The following is a 17,288-nucleotide window of genomic DNA, read 5'->3' as shown; positions in this document are numbered from 1 at the left end:
CTATTTATACCCTTGTGGTTTCACCTTCGCAAGGTAGTAGTGTCTTGGCGCAGGCGACATCATGAGCCACCGCTTGTCTCAAGCGGCGCGGCATACACAAGAGTTGCTGGAAGACCTAGAGCGGGACAAGGAATTAGATGTCATCCGCATTTTCCTCGCCCGATTTGATTTGTTTCCACGACAACGGGACCCCAAGTCGGCTCCCATTCGCAGCGAAGAGTTGCGGGACCTGGTCAAGTATTGGAAGTTGCATCGACAGCGCAACTTTTGGAAAAATCACACGACGAAAGAAGATCTCGTGCGCATGTTGTACAAGCACATCACGGTCAAAGTGCTGCCAAATGAAAAGTCGCCGCTCATTCCAGAAACCACGACGCCACCGACAACGATGGTCCCCATTGCCCCGCAATCCCCCGCCCGTCCGCCGAGTGGTGGCATGGCCATGGACAGTCCGTCGAAAATTCGTCGCACGTCGCGCCTGACAAACGGGACGACTGAGGGGTACAGTGGGGGGGTGATGTCCAAGGGCAGTCCGGCCAAAATGAACGCGTTGGGCGCGTACGGCGGCGACCTGTTTGCCCAGCGCGGCGACTACGACTGCGGCATGATCTATGTCTCCCGTCTTGCGCCCCCGGAAACCGACCTGGCGCTGCAAAGCCTCGTGCTGGTTGCTGGCGAGGAGTCAGCATTGAAGGACTCGGTGTTTTCTCCGCAGCTGAATCTACTCGACGAAGACTCGACGCGGCGCGAAAAGCGACTCATGACCGAGTGCGCGTGCAGTTTGTATCAGGTACCAAGGCTCCCTTCTCTTCCAATCAGATTGTAGCTGATGCGGTGCTAACTGTGTGCATGTTTGACATTGTAGTTGACGCTCGAGCCAGGCCACGAAGCCGACATCGTGCGTGAGGGCTGCATTCCCGCGATCGTGCGCATGTGCACGTTTGACGATTTGGATGTCAAGAAGTATTGCTCCGCCACGATCGTGAATGTGTCTGTGGACGCATCGCTCACGGCGCGGATGATCGACGAGGGGGTACTCGGGGGGCTCATGGAGCTGGCCAAAGTACAACAGGAAGACATTCGACGTAATGCTGCCATTGGCATTTGCCGCATTTCGTACGACCGACAAGGCCAGCACAAACTGATTCAAGAAGGAAGCGTGCCGGCGTTGATTTCGATGCTCAACAACACGGATCTTGAAACCAAGGAGGCGTGCGTCAAGACCCTTGTAAACATCGCGTCGTTTTCTGGTGGGGGAAAGAATCATGTCCAAGTCGTTTGAAACCTTACAAGTGCCATCGTAGGGTCGGTCGTGTCCGAGTCCGTGACGCACACGGTGACTCGCATCGCCGCCAAGAAGGACACTGCGTATGACCGGTTCATCGTGGAAACCATTTGTGACATGTCGCTCTTGACTGGCCCTCGTGCCAAGGTACTACTACCGTGTCCTTGACGCCTCTAACTCTCATGACTACCGGTAGGCGGCGGACGACGGGATTCTGCTGCCGATTTTCGACATCAACCGAAACAGCTCGAACGTCGACTTGAAGCGGATGATGGCGATTGCATTGAGCAACTTTTCGGGCATCGAAACCAACCACCAGCACATGGTCAATGGGAGAATTCTGCACGCGCTGGACAGTCTCTTGGGAGTTGACGACGACGAGATCAAAGTCATGGCGGCCACGGCCGTGGCCAACATTGCATGCACCCTCGAATTCATTCCGAAACTCATGGCAAGTCATGCCGAGCCCTTCAATCTTCCGTTGCGACTCATCCAGTCGGGGTATAATGCCACGGACGTCCTCCAAGAGAATATTTCGGCCGCGTTGCTCAGCGTTGGCCTAAGCCACCAAGCCCACCGACTGCATTTGACCCAGAACGGCGTCGTGTTGCTCTTGATCCACTTTTTAGAAACCAGCAACGCCACCACAAAGCGCCACGCAGTCGTGCTGTTGTGTGCCCTCATGGCCGACGACCTGTCCCGCGCCCAGCTGGTACAGCATGATGTCCTCAAGGTGGTCGTCGCCCTAGCAAACAACCCCACAACCCGCGAATTGTGCAGCGTAGCCCTCTTCAACTTGTCGTGCTTTGCAGACATGAGTCCGTACCTGTTGGCGCCGCAGACCATGGACGCCCTCGCCCTGCTCCTCTCACCCCCTCCTGCCCCCAGCACCTCTAAGTCGGCGGACGCCGCCGACGTCACCCTGTCCATCACCCAGGAATTCTGCCTCAATTGCCTCTACAACTTGTCCTTCTACGACGGTAGCGCGGAGGTTCTCATTTCCTCCCATTCTGTTGCCACGCTTGGTGCCATTTTTCGCAAACCGTCCAAGAACGCAGACGCAAACTTGCGCGCCGCCACCGCGCTGTGCAACATGTCGTTCTGTCCCGACGCCGCGCACATCACGATCATGTTGGACGACGACGCGCTCAAGCTGCTCAGGCGCCTGGCAACCAACGCCACGACCAAGGAGCTAGTGCTGTGCATCGCCACCACGCTGTGCAACTTGGCAATTCAGGCGCTCCAGACGTCCGGCCCCCTCCTTGTGAACCAACTCATCGAGTTATCGCACACACCCCACGCCGAAATTGCGTTTGTGTGTGCGATTTCGTTTTCGAAACTCGCATCCAACTCGATTCTCCGGGAAAGCCTCGCCAAAGTGATGGACTTGCCGCCCACGCTGACAGTCATGATGCGGTCCGGGATCGAAGACGTCCAGATCCACTGCGCCGCCGCGCTTTGCGGTCTGGCCTGCGAACGCGGACAAAAAGGCAACCGCCACATGTGGAAAGAAGGCACGATCACTGACTTCATCGTGAACTCTCTCCTCCGGATCAACAGTGACTCGACCAAGGAGGTATGCGCCCGCGTGCTGTTCAACGTGTTGACCCACGAAGACTGCCGCGGGCACATGATCAAGGACGGTGTCCTCTACGCCCTCGTCAAGCTCGCGCGTCTCGACAGCGTCGAAATTCGATCGCTGTGCGTCACAGCGCTGTACAACTTGAGCTGCGACGACGCGATGGTGTCGGTGCTCATGGACATCAATGTCGCACATGTGATCGCCAAGATGTGCGAGGGCGAGTTCAATCAAGTGGAAAACCGCCGTCGGCTGGCGGCGTGCCTCACCAACATCGCGCTGCAGCCGGGCCACGAGCTCAAACTCATGGAGAACGGCGGGCTCACGGCGGTTCTCCTGCTGTGCGACCACGGCGACGTCGAGTGCATGCGATACAGTGCGTCCGTGCTGTGCTCCCTCGCGACGCAACCCGCCAACTGCGACGCTATGGCGGGCATCCCAGCCCTCGAGCTGCTGCTCAAGATGACCAACTCCCGCGACAGCTACCAGTGCCTCTTTGCCCTCCACGCCCTGTGCAACATTTCGTGCGTGCCAGCATTGCACGACAAGATTGAGGAGGCCGAAGCCATCTGCTCCATCATCCGGGTCCTCGGAGAAGCGGAAGAGGAAGACATCATGCTCACATGCTCCAAGATTCTGTGTAACCTCGCGTTTCATGCAAAGCACCATGCGACGATCCTCAAACACAATTATGTGCCGGTGCTGCTCCAAGGGCTCAAGAAAACCAAGTTCCAGTCCGTCGCAGATGTCAACGCGCGCATCCTGGCCACATTGAGCGAAGACGCCGCCGTGGTCGAACTCCTCGTCGCCGGCGGGGCGGTCGAGGCGCTCCACATTGCGTCTCGGGAAGGCGACAAGGCTACGACCGTCGTGCAATGCGTGATCTCCCTCGTTCGGCTCTCCAGGGGAACTCTGGGCGGGTGCAAAGTCATCCAAGACGGGCTCTTCGACATCCTCCAAGCTGCGATTCCCCTGCCGTACGACCCCAAGATGCACCCCAAGCTTGGCGCCGACCTGACCGAGCGCTGCTCGATGATCCTGCGGACACTGTCGACCTTCCCCGTGTGCATCCCGGACCTGGTGGAGGACCCCCGCCTCATGCCGCTTGCGATCGCACTCACAGAAGACGGGGACAAGGACACGACCAAGAACATCATAATGCTGCTGCACAACATCACCGCCGCACGAAGCCGCGAGTTCCAGCGCCAGGTGCGGCGATCGGGGGTCATCCCCCTGCTCATCAAGCTGGCCAGGGTGTGCACGACGGACGAGCTACAGATCTGCGCCGTGTCCCTTGCGCACATCAACAGCGAGCTGTCCGAGGCGGACCGCCTCGCACTGGAGGAGTACCACAAGGGCCTTGTGCACACGATGATCTCGATGCTCGACATGGACCCCCCCACGATGCTACGCGCAGAAAAAGTGGCGTCTGCGATGCCGGCGCCGCTGGCCATCGGGCGGTTCCGCACGGATTTTCTCGTCGGATCGAATGCGTCGCGAGTGCTCACGCAGATCCCCGTGTCATGGCAAATCCAAAGCGCCCACATAGACGAAGCGACGCTCGTTCCAAACGCCCCGTCGCACTACTTGGCGCCGCTGCCTCAGAAACATACGTCGTTCCACCTGGCGGTGAAGGAGGACCTGTTCGGCACGTTCCAGATATTACAAGTGGGTGCCGACAAGAGTCGCATGAAGCTGCCGCTTCCCCGTACACTCATGAGCATGGACACAATCTTAAACATCGTCGACACAGTCGCGGAAGAGGTTGTCCCTGGCACGATGCCCACCGATGCGATGCACGAAACCGACGAGCTCGACGATGAACTCTGTGTGCCCCCAAAATCGCCCGCGGCCCCTTCGAGAACCCCCAACACCCCTGGGGGGCGACATCATCACCATGGCCTGAGTAATTCTCCCCATAGTGGAGGGGACGATGACGACGACTCGGGCGTCCGAAAACCGTCCAAAGCTAGTCACAAGCACCCGTTGAATGGCGGTCGCAGCAGCGTCAAAGGAGGACATGGGTTGAAGGCGTCGTCACGCAAAATTTCGCTCGCCAAAACCGGGTCAGTGAAGCACCTTCGAGCGGGGGAAAGCAAGACCAACGTCATCCACGAACACGACAGTGTGCTGCCCAAAATTTAATACTTCACCCTAGTACATTCGTACACGTTTGGGCGTTGTGTGTACGCTGGTTGTGATGAGCGTCTTTCGACTAACAATTATTCGTGCGTCCTCGAAAGTGTCCAAATACAGTGGCAACGACTGGTTGTAGACTGATCCAAGCTCAAATCAACCTACGACATGCCATACCTCGTCACCATATTTTTTGTCCTTTTCGCTGGAATTTCATAAGATTTGTGAGTATGATTTTAAGCTTATTCAATGTACAGTATACAAAGTTGAAGATGAACTCATTGACCAAACTGCTGGGCCAAACTAAACTAAACGATGATTGGTTGAAATTTTTAGTTTGTGGCATTTGATTGGCTAGGACATTCTCAAATACATATGTCATATTCATTCAATTCTACTCGGAAGTCCAAATTTGGAATGGATTTGATAATATATGCCTGGGAAGTTGGTGGTGAAATTGGTACATGCATCATGGTTTTGGGGACATTGATATCGTAAGTGTAATTGTAAATGAAATCGATGGTAGTATGAAACTGACAAGCGGATGGAAGAATGAAACCGACAGGATGTCAAATTTAGCCAATCAACGCGAAGTGGAACGGTGTCATGTGATTGGCCAATCGCAATCCACCCCAAGGTGGAACAGTGGCAAATGGGATCCGAGCTCGCAGACGAGCGCGATGACCTCGTCTCGCTTCTCAACTCAGAGTGGACACAACCACAGGGAAGGGATTGTCGAGACACCACACGCCTTAGGACAAGGGACCCTTTCTTGCTAGCCATCTTGCGGGAAGACGGAGAGGCTGTTGAAGGCGGCGACGTTGGTTATCATTCTGAACATCATACCATGCAACGGCCAATTTGGACCCATGCTGTCGCCACTGACGAAGTTGCCGTGTCGGCAAGCAAAACCACTCGGAGAACGAAGTGCGTGTGTGTGCAAATTCAACGATCTCACCTTCGTGCTGCTTTAGGAAGACCTTTGTCATTCCTATCGACACTTCAATCGTCCGAGAACCTCCGCCGACAAGTTCCATCAATGGACAATCACTACACCAGGATGAAGTGGAGAATTTGCGACACCAGTTAAAAGAGGCAGTACGTACATAACCCTGTGATTACCTTGTCACATATCTATCACCTCACTATCATCACTCTTTCATGGCTCTAGTCCAACGAACTCAAGGTGTGGAAACAACGATGGGCCATAAAGAACAACCCCACCGCAGCCTCAAATCAGGAGGCGGCTCCGCATAACCAACCTCCTTCGTCGTCCGTTCGTCAAGACAATCTACGGATTGCTGAGGTACCTATCGTGTGTTCGCTTATGCCCTCTTGACGATGGCTGTTGTTTCAAGCTTCAAGCAGCACTTGGGCACCTTCAAACACGCCACCAACGTCTTCGAACGAGCAATACTCAACTGCGACAGGTACATATTCGTCGCCACGCCAAACAAAATAGCCTCGGGATATGATTCCACCATTGCACGTTATAACATAGCGATGCAATGAACTGGAGGCCTTGACAACATCCCAAGCCACCGCGTATGCCATTCAAGAGCAAACGATTGCGTACTTGCAGGAAAAGGTAATGCGGTGACATATATTCCTGTGACATGATTGACCAGCATCGGGTGTGCAGTTGCAGGCACAAGCGCTACTCGCCAAGGATACCCACCGGCGAGTGGCAACGAGGGAGAACAACATTCCGCAGCATAGCCATACACGTGCAGCGCACTGCCAACTCGACTCTATCGCATGTGACCAAGCGCGCGTGCAAAGACCAGCCAGCACTGTTGCGCCTCCAGTCGCAACATCGATATCAACACCTCATTGGTCAAAATCCCGTACAGTTCCACCAATCACAAGTTCCCATTCCCACCCAGTGACTCCACCAATCACAGAGAAGCTTCGACAATTGTACGTCAAGCAAAAAAGTGCCGCCGCCGCCACCACCACGTCATGATCGCCCGCAGTGTCCGTGAAGCCGCCATGCACATGGGAGCTGTGCGTGAGCTAATCCTTCAACGGTCTGAAGACCTTCTGTGTCGCAACTTGATGTGCGAACGCGTGGGTGAAGCGTGCGTGTGTCGTTTCAGCATGGTCTTGGAAAAGCTGCCACAGTTGAAGGCTCTCAACGTGAGTCACAATCACCTGCATGCGCTCCCTCCCTCTCTGTTCAACTTACCCCAACTGGAAGAATTGAACCTTGGGCACAACAACCTTTCCGACACAGCCCTTGTGGGCCTCGAGGGGCTGCAGTCGCTCCGCCACCTCGACCTCTCGCACAACCAACTTACGAGTGCGCCGTCGACGCTTGCGCTTCTGCCATACATCCAAGTCATCGACCTTCGTGGCAACCCCAAGCTCAACCTTCGCTCCCTCCCGTCCCTGCCAGCCCATGTCTCGTTACTCCACGAATAACAACAGTACTAGCATTCCTTATAACTTAAACTATTTTCGGCAGCAAATGCACACTTAACGGCGGCTCTGGGTGCGTCGCCACCGCAGCTGCTGTGGGTTGCTTGGTCGAGCTCATTTGCGACCCCATGCGATGGATCGAAGGCTTGGACTTTTTGGGGGTGGCGGGCTTGGTGGCCCGGACCGCTGTCGCAGACCCTTGTCGCACCGCGTCGTCCTTCTTTAGAATAGATACCGTCGTGCTAGATGGATGGGGCGTTTTGGGTGTACCATTGCCGCTGGCTGTGGTCGAAACAACGGACGCAGCAGTGGGAACGTTGGCAGACGACGAGCCCAAGTGCCGCAGAACAGTCGTGGGGGACATGGCGGAATTCCGCGGCGCGGGTTTGAGGAAGCACTTGTCTGGGCTCACTTTGAGCACTCTAAACTGTCCAAACAACGTGTCTTTGACTGTGGGGGTGCGGTTAGCATTAAACGACGGGAGCATGCTCAGGAACTCGCTTGGATCGATGGGATGGAACCGGCCTTGGTCGATGGCGGCGCTCTGCGTGGTCCATGTGATGGGAATCTGCTGCAGAATGCGCGTGGATTGGACGCCGTGCAAAAAGTCCCAGTCGGCCGCCGCTTTGGCCGCGAGCACGAGCGGGGGGGGCAGCGCCGACGCGACCTTCTCTACCTTTTGCATCATGGACGCATCCATGTCGAGCATCGAAATGAGCGTTGCGACCAGCCCCTTTTCAAATTCGTCTTGGGCATCCCGCTCCGCCTCGGTCAGATCCGAGTTCAAGTGGGCAAGGGACACGGAACACACGAGGCGGACGTCGGCGGGACCGACCTTGGACAGCTTGATGAGCAGCGGGATCACACCCGAGAGCCGCGCCTCCTTTTGAAAGAGCCGGTTCCGGGCCGCCGTGATGTTGTGCAGCAGCATGACGCAGTTGGTGCACGTGTCCTTGTCGCCGTGGAACGCCAGCGCCGCCACGATCGGAACGATGCGGCGGTCTGCCACCATGGACGAAATGCACATCAAGTACGTGGACAGCGTGCGCAAGATCATGGAGCAGCGCTCCGACGTGGCGGCGCTCACGCGAGGACCCACCTGGGGCGGGTACTCGAGGGGGATGGCGGTCGCGATGATGTCGAAGAGCCCGTCTTCCAGGATGCGCATGCCGCTGTGGCCGCCGCGGGAGAGCCGACACAGCGATATGATGCAGTTGGAAACCGCGGACGGCGACCCGTAACGTGCGGCCACGCGGAGGACGTGCACCGCGCCGTCGTTGACAAGCGCTGTGATTTCGTTGGCGTTTTCGCTAAGGGTGGCAAGGATGCGCGCCGCGACGTCCGCCACCGACGGGTACACAACCTCCTGGCTAAACACTTTGACCATTGTGCGGACGAACCGGTATTTGAGGATGTGCCCGTGGTGCTTGATATCGTACGAGAGATTACACACGATCTTGGTACAGGTGAGAACAATCGCCTCTTCTTCCGACTCGTCCAGCACGCGCAGGACTGAGCAGATGGCGTCGCCTTCTTCGATTTTGTCGTGGTTGGTCACGATGCACGAAATGTTGCACAGCGCATTGAGGGCGAAAATGCACTGCGTGCCATCCTTGGAGTTGATCATTTTCAGCAGCAACTCGACGATCAACAGCGACGCCATGGCCACGCAGCAGTCGGGGACGTTCGAGATCGAACACAGCGCGGACGCCGAGTACCGCAGACACTGGAGGTCGCCGTGGTCGCACAGCAGCACGATCGCGCCGAGCACACCGCCTTCGACGAGCTTGGCTTCGTTTCCCGGACACAGCGCGATGTTGGTCAGGCACGCCGCGAGGCGTTGACGGTTCGCTTCGCTGTTGGCCTCGCTCTCGCACATCTTGGAAATCACCTGCGCCACGTTGATGTCCATGAGCACCGGGACCATGCTCTCATCGCAGCTCAAGTTGTACAGTGCCGTGACGCACAGCGTCCGGATTTCGACGCTGTCGAGGCGCGCGAGCTTGACAAGGGCGTACAGGACGCCGTCTTTGATGAACCCAACGCGGCCGTCGTCGTGCGTGAGCACGTTGAACAGGACGCGGGCGCAGATTTCTTTGGTCGAGTCGCTGTTGATCCGGAGGAGGGAGTTGACGATGAAGTCGCCGATGGCGTTGTCCTTCCACATCGTCCGGTGCAGCTTGGACGTCCGGTCGCTGGCGAGACCGCAGAGTGCGGCGGCGCAGTGGATCTGAACGTCCTCGACCCCGGACCGCATCATCATGGTCAACGACGGCGCGAGCTCGGCGCACCGCGATAGCGCTTCTGCATACCCTGAATTCCCCGCGAGTTTGTTGAACGCGATCGCGCAGTTGAGGGAGATGTCGCTGTGGGCTGTGTGGGACAAATCAATGAGCATCGACAGCACAGGCGAATTAGGCTGGTCGATTGCGACGGTAGCGATATTGCATAGCGCCGTGGATGCACACAGGAGGACTTCTTTGATCGTGCAATGCGCCGTGAGCCGTTTCATGAGGCGGAGCCCGTCGTCCGCCAGCAGGCGGGCCTGCCCCTCGACGCAAAATGTAAAGTTGCACACGGTGGCCACCACACGCTTGTTTTGGTCGGCAACGCGGGACGGTTTGCGAAACACGAGGGCGAGGGCCCCGACGCAGCCTTCCGACACGAGCTGCGCACGGCTGCCAGTGTAAAACGACAAGTTGTACAGACAGCTGAGGCAGTAGTCTTGGATGCGCGAGAGGGTGACCGTCGAGTCCTTGGGGTGTTGATCTGCCACGTCATCTCCGACGAAGAGCGAGATGAGTGACTTGAGCGTGTCGGGGGCGAGAAGGTATGGGCTCAGGTCGGCGTGGGCGGAAAAGTTGAGCATCGACATGGCAGCCAGCTCCCGCGTCTGGGGTAGGGGGGCCGACGCCAGCTGCAGGAGCACGCCAATCATGTCACACTGCATGAGTTCGCTGCGGGAGCTTTCGTGGGCCATGAGACTGCAGAGGGTACACACGGCATTCTCCTGCGTGACGGCGCTGCCGGCTTTGAGGAACTGCAACAACATGAGCACGACGCCGCTGCGCGTGAGGAACAGCTCCTTGTCTTCTTCGCTTATGGCCAGGTTGGACAGTGCCAACGACACGTTTTCTTGAATCACGTCGTTGGTCGTGTACCCGATTTGAATCAGCTTGATGGCAATGTTGCTCTGGATGATCGACTTGATCGAGTCGGGACTGCATGTGAGGTTGGCCACGGTGACCGCCCCCAGCTCCCGGATGGTCTCGTCTGGCACTTCCAACAGCACTTCGATGCACTTGAGCACCCGAAGCTGGCTCAACAAGGCGTGGTTTGCCTCCACAGTCGAGAAGTTGCACAAGGCAGTGGCGGCGAGTCGCAGGACGTCCACGTCCGTGGCGTGGTGTCCGATCACAGCTATGGGCTCCAGCACTCCGTCTTCCACTGCCTACATCCATTGTTTGATTCACTTGGCGCCGTAGAAACATGCGGTTGGGAGCTAGCTACCTTCACGCGAGGCCCAGACAAAAGCGAGAGGTTGCATATGGTTTCGCCCATGAACCGCAGACATGACAAGTCTTGTTTCCTCAGGCCAGACATTTTCACCATCGTGTACACGACCGACTCGGAGATCACCGAGCCTACAGGAATCCGTTGTCAAAAGGGAAAAGTGCAAACTGACACGGTGCCTGAGAAGGACGCGATGTTGACAATGGCCTTGATGCACGCTTCTTTCGTGTCGTTGTCGGTGCTGTTGAGCATCGAAATCATCGCCGGCACACTTCCTTCCTGCAGCAGGCGCTGCTGGCCCAGCCGCTCGTACGATATCCGGCACATGCCGATGGCAGCGTTACGACGGATGTCTTCTTGCTGTACTTTGGAAAACTCCATGAGCCCGACCAACAGGCCATCGTCGAGCATGCGAGAACATAGCGACGAGTCGCACGTCAAGTTGACTGTCGCTGCCGCCGCATACTTTTTAACGTCGTAGTCGTCAAACATACTCAGCCGGACAAGCGCCGGCACACACCCTTCCTGTACGATCCCGACTTCGTGGCCCACATGTAGTGTAAGCTACCATATATGACAAGTTCGTGTGATTACGACATCAACTTGACAATCAACAAGGGGATGTTTGTGGAAGGGCGTACATACTTGGTACAAACTGGACGCGCATTCTTGCTTCATTCTGGTTTCCCGGGTGGTCGAGTCGTCGTCCATGAGCTCCACGATCGACGACGCGTCGGAGAACGCGTTGTTTGCCGTCGCTGCGGTTGGGGACGTGGGGGCTGCGAGTATGGCTTGCCTTGACTTTGGGGTGCTCTTTTCATCGCCAATGTCGTCAGCTACGTCTGACCTGGAGCCTACATCCCGTTCGTGTGTGATTACTTGATTGCCCGTGATATGATTGTCTGTTGACGTACTGACGTCGACGTTGCCAAGTCGAGATAAATAGATCATGCCGTCCTCGTAGTCTCCTCGCTGGCCAAACAAGTCACCCAAATACGACTCCAATACAAACTCCCCACGGCGACTTGGCGATTTGGCCGTGGAACTCATGGCCGCGGCGAGGAGCAGCGATCGGTTGGACAATCTCCGGTCAAACAGGGGCTTCTTTGCTGGACTTTCGGGCACGGGGGTCTTTGGTCGCTCGGGGACGATGGGCGTGGGGGGCCCTGACGACGAGGTGGGGGATGCCAACCCCGCGGCCGACGCCATGCCAGCGGACTTGTCGCCGATCCGCTCGGATGGTAGCACCTTCGTGTTAATGTACTTGTACAGTGTCCGGACCAGTTCCTCCTTGGTCGCGTGGTTTTTCCAAAAGTTCCGCTGTCGATGGAGTTTCCAATGCTTGACCAGGTCTCGCAGTTCCTCGGCTCGGATCGGTGCCGTCTTGGGGTCACGTTTCCGCGGAAATAAGTTGTATTTGGTCAGGTAAACCCGCAGAACGTCGAGCTCTTTGTCTCGCTCGAGCTCTTGCAGCAACTCCTGCGTATGTCGAGCATTCTGGGACAGTCGATGACTCATCCCAGAGATTTTCCGACGACAGGGGCTGGCTCGATTGCGGTCGCCGCCGTGCTAACCGATGTAACTGGTTTTTGTGAACCCCCCGCTATTCTTAGGACTACTATGTGCTAACTTCCGTAGTAACGTTAACGTCGACGTATATTTATAACATGGGGGGCCTTCATGGAGACTGACGCAGTACATGTACTTGTGTACACTGGGAGGTGATTATCCATTCCACGAAGCATTAACAGGTATACTTCCAGTTTTGGCAGACACAGCTGAGGGTGATGATAAAGATGAGTTGCGAAACCTCTCTATTTTTTTATTGACAATCAGTCTAAATGGTACGTGTTGTGTAAATAATGACTACTAGTACATAGTACATGTCGGTCGTCGGGAGGCCAACACAGTCCATTGCCGAGTATCCCGTATCATCATATCATTTCAGGGCAAGGCTTATGTACGTGAAGAAGTCCTGTGGCCGCGATGTTCGAGTTCTTGGCAGTTTACACTATTAATATGTAAAAGCTGTTGATATCGGTACTTGGCGCTGTGAAGTACCACTCCGTCCCAAATCACTGACACGTTTGATGTTTGCCACCTTGTGGTATTATGACCAATGATTGGATTTGTGTGAAATTTGTACCAACCAAAAGAGTAGGATCTTGGCTATAAGGTCATATAATTATATTGCCATTCGTCCAACAACTGCGTGTGTATTCTTCGAATAAAATCAGCCGCTCAACCCAAAATTTTCAAATGTTCACCGGACTTGAAGAATGTATGGAGATTGTCTCAAATATATCGAAAATAAGAGGTGACTTCGGCTGTATAATTTAATTCCCAGGAAGATGTCAATGTCACCTAAATGTACCCATGTCACCTTCCTTGTGATTGGCTCAACTGTACTGGATAAAGTAATATTGTTAATAAAATTGATTGTTTTCTAATTTCACAACTAATAGAATGTCCAAACGTGTCAGTGATTTGGGACGGAGTGGTACTCCGTATATAGTCAATCACACTATTAACAGTCAATCGCGTCCGGATAAGCATAGGGTTAGGGGACAATATTTGGTTGGACGAGGGGCTTTTGGAAAGTCAGTTTGCGGTATGTCACGCTCATATTTCATTTTGCCAGGTAGTGCGTAGATGTGCGAGTTGAGTCTGTCGAGTAGTTGTCGTGTGAATACCAGTACAATCCCAATGATCTTATCTATCGGATTACTCTGAAACAACAATCAATCAGAATGAAGATAACTTTTGTTAGGACGATGAGGGATTTAAAACTATACTTGTATATTTGGGGTGTCGACTGCGTGTCGTGTGTCGCTGCAATTCTCAATCGGAGAATTACGAAGTGGCTTTACACGTGTCTCTTTGTGAGTCATACACCTACCTGGCAACATAGCACATACCAGGGTTGTAGTGATAGAAAGCTTCAGTAAATCGGTGAAGAAGCGTTGAGCACTTGGCTGGGCAGGTTATTCCAGTATCCCCAGAAGTCCTCGACTGCCTTGAACATGTATAGGTTGTGCAGTTTGTTGGCGTAGTTCTCCTTCGACATCTCACAGAGCTCCCATATGCTCCACGCCGTATGCAGCGGATGCGTCCCTTCCGTGTCGGCCATCGTCCTGTGTAGTACTGTAGTCCATTCATTACACAGGCTCAAATGTCGACAGGCTGATGAAAAAGGCAATTCGACTGTACTAGTACCAGATAAAAAATGGGTGCACCACCAAATCCCATAGCATCCTTTCCGTTGCCTACTAACATTACTATTAATAGTAAGTAGTACAGTAGTGCACATTGTGACGACCGCGTTGCGATATGCACGATCCCTATCACTCGCAAAGTTGGCTGGTTGTCATCATGATGCACATCAAACCACGGAGCACGTAGTACCGGTATGACAGGAAATGCACCCCCATCAAATCACAAGATTCAAGAAGGGGCCAGTTTGCCGTTGCGATATTCGCATGATTCACGCGACACGCGTCAAGGCGAACGTCTTGTGAAGCATGGACACGCTAAGCCTTGGTCAACCACAATCACAGCAAACTATAGCGGCGTAGCAACGACGCTTCACTGTATGCAACAAGAGGCTCAGCTACAGTGCATTCATTGCACACCACTGGCGTGGGTGCAAAAGCTTACGCAAATAAAAATACAATATCTACGGCTCTTTGCCTTCGTATTTTAATTCCCGCCGAACTTTAAGGTGTGCGGCACATTTCAAATTTCAGCCAATGAAATCGTCATATTCTCGAAATCAATCACTTCTGTCCAATCCGACACGAGTACAATCACAGCTGCATTCGAGGAACATGGCTACACGATGGCAACAAACCTCATCAGGTCCATCCTCCCACATTCGATATTTATTGCCCATCTTACTGTTACCGGTAATCGGCTCCACACACAAACTCGATGCCCCTTGACCTGATAGCATCCAAGACGACGGCAACCGACGCCGACGACGGATTCAACTACGTCCTGCATGCAGTCACACCCACGCAGCTACGAATCCTACGGCCATCGATCCTCAAGCTTTGGAACTTCGAAGCCAACACGGCAGCTCCATTGAGCATGGAAGAGCTAATGGAGTGGGCGGATGCTGGTGAGTTTGCCGTGGCCATTCGTTTGCATGGCACTGCTGCCTCCTATTGCACCGAAGATGAAGCATTGCTAGCAGTCGTCGAATCCACCAATTCAATGACATCCGACGACCTGGTCGCCAAGGTAGTTGGCACCGTGCGCCATGTGTCAGTTTACCGCACCAAGCACACGACGGAATTGCTCATGCACATTGGATGCCCGTCGTTTCTATGGGATCGGTCGAGCCGGAATCGCGATGGCGCCGTCGCGCAAGGCTACTTTCATGTGCCGTCCAAGTCCTTCCAGCCCGCTTCCCTTGGCCAGCGCCTTCCCCGCATCGAGGCAGGCAAGGACATTGTCACGTACTTGAGCACTGCGTTCGTCGCCCCAGAAGTAGAAGGCACCGGTCTGCGCCACCACTTGTCGTACGGCAAACTGGCTCGCAACATGCCCAATTACCGGCACGCTGCTCGGCTTGGCCATCGCATCTTCCTCACCACCACGCTGTACGACCACCGAACCAACGGGTTGAAGTTCGCCCACCCGTTCTTGCAATTGGTGGCCAAATTGGCTCGAGACATCGGCATTGAGCTCGGCCTCGGCGCCGCCATCTCGTTCAATGTCGTTCACTGGTCGGTCCAGTCTTGTTGGCAGGAAGATGCTACTGTTGTCATGGCGTGCATTGATCCAATGGATGGCTTCGACGTCGACTCGAGCTACATGTACACAAGCCCGCGGGCGTCGTCCATCTCCAACTTGGCGCGGGACTCGTCCCACAACTACACGATGCGGCCCAGAGCGCAAACGCATTACCAAAGTACCACGTGGTGGAACTGGCCCAAAAGAGTTGTGCAGTCCATGATGCAGTCTAAGAGGAGGGGCAGTGTCGTCGATCGATCAAGTCGGGTCTACTAGGACTACCGGTAGTTTGCTCCATGTCTGTCTCGTAATATAAATAGTTAAGTAGTGGTATTAGTCATGTTCAGAGTTGGTAAACTTGCATTTTTTGATATTCATGGTTGACCCGACTCGTGGGAATGCCTAACGTTGATATGACATGGCGCAGTTTTCAGTCGTCCTTGTTATTGTGGTGGCCACAATGGACATAACATGAAGGGCGAAGCCTTGTTGTAATTGCCTGTACAGCGGTGTTAGTATGTACGACCAGTAATACTCAACTTGATGTCATATATATTAATACTCCAAAGTACGCACAACTTCGCAAGTCCAGTGTATTCACTCGAGTAGATCTGGCATCGTGTGATCGTTTAGAATGTACGCGTCAATGTTGGTTTGGAGTTTGGACCACTTGGCGTCTTTGTTTGCGTACGGCACGGCTCGCTGCTCGTACACGGCAATAAAGTGCCCAAGGAAGTGGACATACCAGACCCAGAATGCCTCGTGGAGGTGCAGTCCGCATTCCCTCGCGGCCCAAAAGTGGACGCGCATCCACGTTCGAGCGTCGACGAGGTTGAAGTGGTTGCCCCGCACATTGTCGTGTCGTTTGGCGTTGTTCCACGCCTTGTAGTGGCTTGGCTGACGCATGCCGCGGCGGCCACTGTCGGACCACGGCGTGCCCTGTCCACCCATTTTTTCAATGATCCAGTCGGCGAGTCGCTGGCCGTGGGCGGTGGCACCGTCGTCTTCGAAGAAGAACGGCTTCAACTGCGAGTCCAGAAACGCATGGGCGTAGAATCGCGTGCAACACTCTCGGATTTTGTCACCACCTCCAATGTCTTGGACGAGCGCAGCGCTCGTGCTGGAAGTGACGAACGTGCCGCTTCGAACAACGAGGTCCACGGGTGACGTGATGGACGCGACCGGAGCCACTGCGTGCGCATGGAATCGACACGTGTGCGCAAACTGGCTGGTGTCAACTGCTGAAATAGCAAGATCAACATTGGCAAATGGGCACTCGAGTCGGTTTGATGATGCATGATGGGAGGATCCATGCACTAGCTTGCGAATGGCGGCGAACGCTGGCATTGTTGTCGGTGGTGGTGCGGCGGGTTTGCCTGACTGTTTTGAAATGAGGATGTTGGGCTAGTGAAGAATGTACCGTGGCATGCCTAGTCGCTCACAGACCCCTTCCCACGCCGCTGCGGTGGCGACGCTGCCGGTCGATTCCAGAATCGAGGAAGCAGCTTCCGTGACGTGATCAAAATGCTGGAGCAATCACTGGAAAAGGCATGCATTATGATTGGCCTAGACTGGGCCAATCATACTACTGCATAATTTTCCCAAGCAATTGTTTTG

The 17,288-nt window shown here is 54.8% G+C and overlaps 6 protein-coding genes across 6 annotated transcripts; 3 read left to right on the top strand and 3 right to left on the bottom strand.

Annotated features, from left to right (window-relative positions):
- The first annotated feature begins 11 nt into the window (after window positions 1–11).
- H257_04201 (hypothetical protein) lies at window positions 12–5,187 on the top strand. The gene is made up of 4 exons (XM_009828608.1): window positions 12–790; window positions 866–1,250; window positions 1,305–1,432; window positions 1,482–5,187. Exons 1-4 carry the CDS (start codon window positions 62–64, stop codon window positions 5,007–5,009), a joined length of 4,770 nt encoding a protein of 1,589 aa, XP_009826910.1. The 5' UTR covers window positions 12–61; the 3' UTR covers window positions 5,010–5,187.
- Window positions 5,188–5,652: 465 nt separating this feature from the next.
- On the top strand, window positions 5,653–7,562 carry H257_04200 (hypothetical protein; the record flags this gene model as incomplete). Its single annotated transcript, XM_009828607.1, has 6 exons — window positions 5,653–5,927; window positions 5,975–6,098; window positions 6,172–6,306; window positions 6,359–6,430; window positions 6,502–6,588; window positions 6,643–7,562. 6 exons carry the CDS (start codon window positions 5,653–5,655, stop codon window positions 6,964–6,966), a joined length of 1,017 nt encoding a protein of 338 aa, XP_009826909.1. The 3' UTR covers window positions 6,967–7,562.
- Window positions 6,881–12,511, bottom strand: H257_04199 (hypothetical protein). Its single transcript, XM_009828606.1, has 5 exons — window positions 11,849–12,511; window positions 11,580–11,788; window positions 11,114–11,498; window positions 10,932–11,065; window positions 6,881–10,872 (listed from the first exon to the last, which is right to left on the bottom strand). The coding sequence occupies exons 1-5, from the start codon at window positions 12,450–12,452 to the stop codon at window positions 7,450–7,452; spliced, it is 4,755 nt and encodes a 1,584-aa protein (XP_009826908.1). The 5' UTR covers window positions 12,453–12,511; the 3' UTR covers window positions 6,881–7,449.
- A 1,364-nt stretch (window positions 12,512–13,875) lies between these two features.
- H257_04198 (hypothetical protein) lies at window positions 13,876–14,064 on the bottom strand (the record flags this gene model as incomplete). The annotated part of the gene is made up of 1 exon (XM_009828605.1): window positions 13,876–14,064. The coding sequence occupies one exon, from the start codon at window positions 14,062–14,064 to the stop codon at window positions 13,876–13,878; it is 189 nt and encodes a 62-aa protein (XP_009826907.1).
- A 756-nt stretch (window positions 14,065–14,820) lies between these two features.
- H257_04197 (hypothetical protein) lies at window positions 14,821–16,011 on the top strand. The gene has a single exon (XM_009828604.1). The coding sequence runs from the start codon at window positions 14,865–14,867 to the stop codon at window positions 15,945–15,947; it is 1,083 nt and encodes a 360-aa protein (XP_009826906.1). The 5' UTR covers window positions 14,821–14,864; the 3' UTR covers window positions 15,948–16,011.
- A 195-nt stretch (window positions 16,012–16,206) lies between these two features.
- On the bottom strand, window positions 16,207–17,181 carry H257_04196 (hypothetical protein). Its single transcript, XM_009828603.1, has one exon. The coding sequence runs from the start codon at window positions 17,016–17,018 to the stop codon at window positions 16,269–16,271; it is 750 nt and encodes a 249-aa protein (XP_009826905.1). The 5' UTR covers window positions 17,019–17,181; the 3' UTR covers window positions 16,207–16,268.
- Between the last annotated feature and the right edge of the window lie 107 nt (window positions 17,182–17,288).

Source organism: Aphanomyces astaci (genome assembly GCF_000520075.1).
Source record: "Aphanomyces astaci strain APO3 unplaced genomic scaffold supercont1.7, whole genome shotgun sequence".
Taxonomy (NCBI): domain Eukaryota; phylum Oomycota; class Saprolegniomycetes; order Saprolegniales; family Verrucalvaceae; genus Aphanomyces; species Aphanomyces astaci.
The sequence above is the reverse complement of the archived record's forward strand: the minus strand, read 5'-3'. Positions and strand labels throughout refer to the sequence as shown.

Coding starts and splice junctions, on each gene's coding strand:
- H257_04197 (XM_009828604.1), top strand. CDS start 14,865: ATGCCCCTTGACCTGATAGCATCCAAGACGACGGCAACCGACGCCGAC.
- H257_04199 (XM_009828606.1), bottom strand. CDS start 12,452: ATGAGTCATCGACTGTCCCAGAATGCTCGACATACGCAGGAGTTGCTG. Junction 11,789..11,848: donor ACTTGGCAACGTCGACGTCA/GTACGTCAACAG, acceptor AACGGGATGTAG/GCTCCAGGTCAGACGTAGCT. Junction 11,066..11,113: donor CAACATCGCGTCCTTCTCAG/GCACCGTGTCAG, acceptor GGATTCCTGTAG/GCTCGGTGATCTCCGAGTCG.
- H257_04196 (XM_009828603.1), bottom strand. CDS start 17,018: ATGCCAGCGTTCGCCGCCATTCGCAAGCTAGTGCATGGATCCTCCCAT.
- H257_04201 (XM_009828608.1), top strand. CDS start 62: ATGAGCCACCGCTTGTCTCAAGCGGCGCGGCATACACAAGAGTTGCTG. Junction 791..865: donor GCGCGTGCAGTTTGTATCAG/GTACCAAGGCTC, acceptor TTGACATTGTAG/TTGACGCTCGAGCCAGGCCA. Junction 1,433..1,481: donor TGACTGGCCCTCGTGCCAAG/GTACTACTACCG, acceptor GACTACCGGTAG/GCGGCGGACGACGGGATTCT.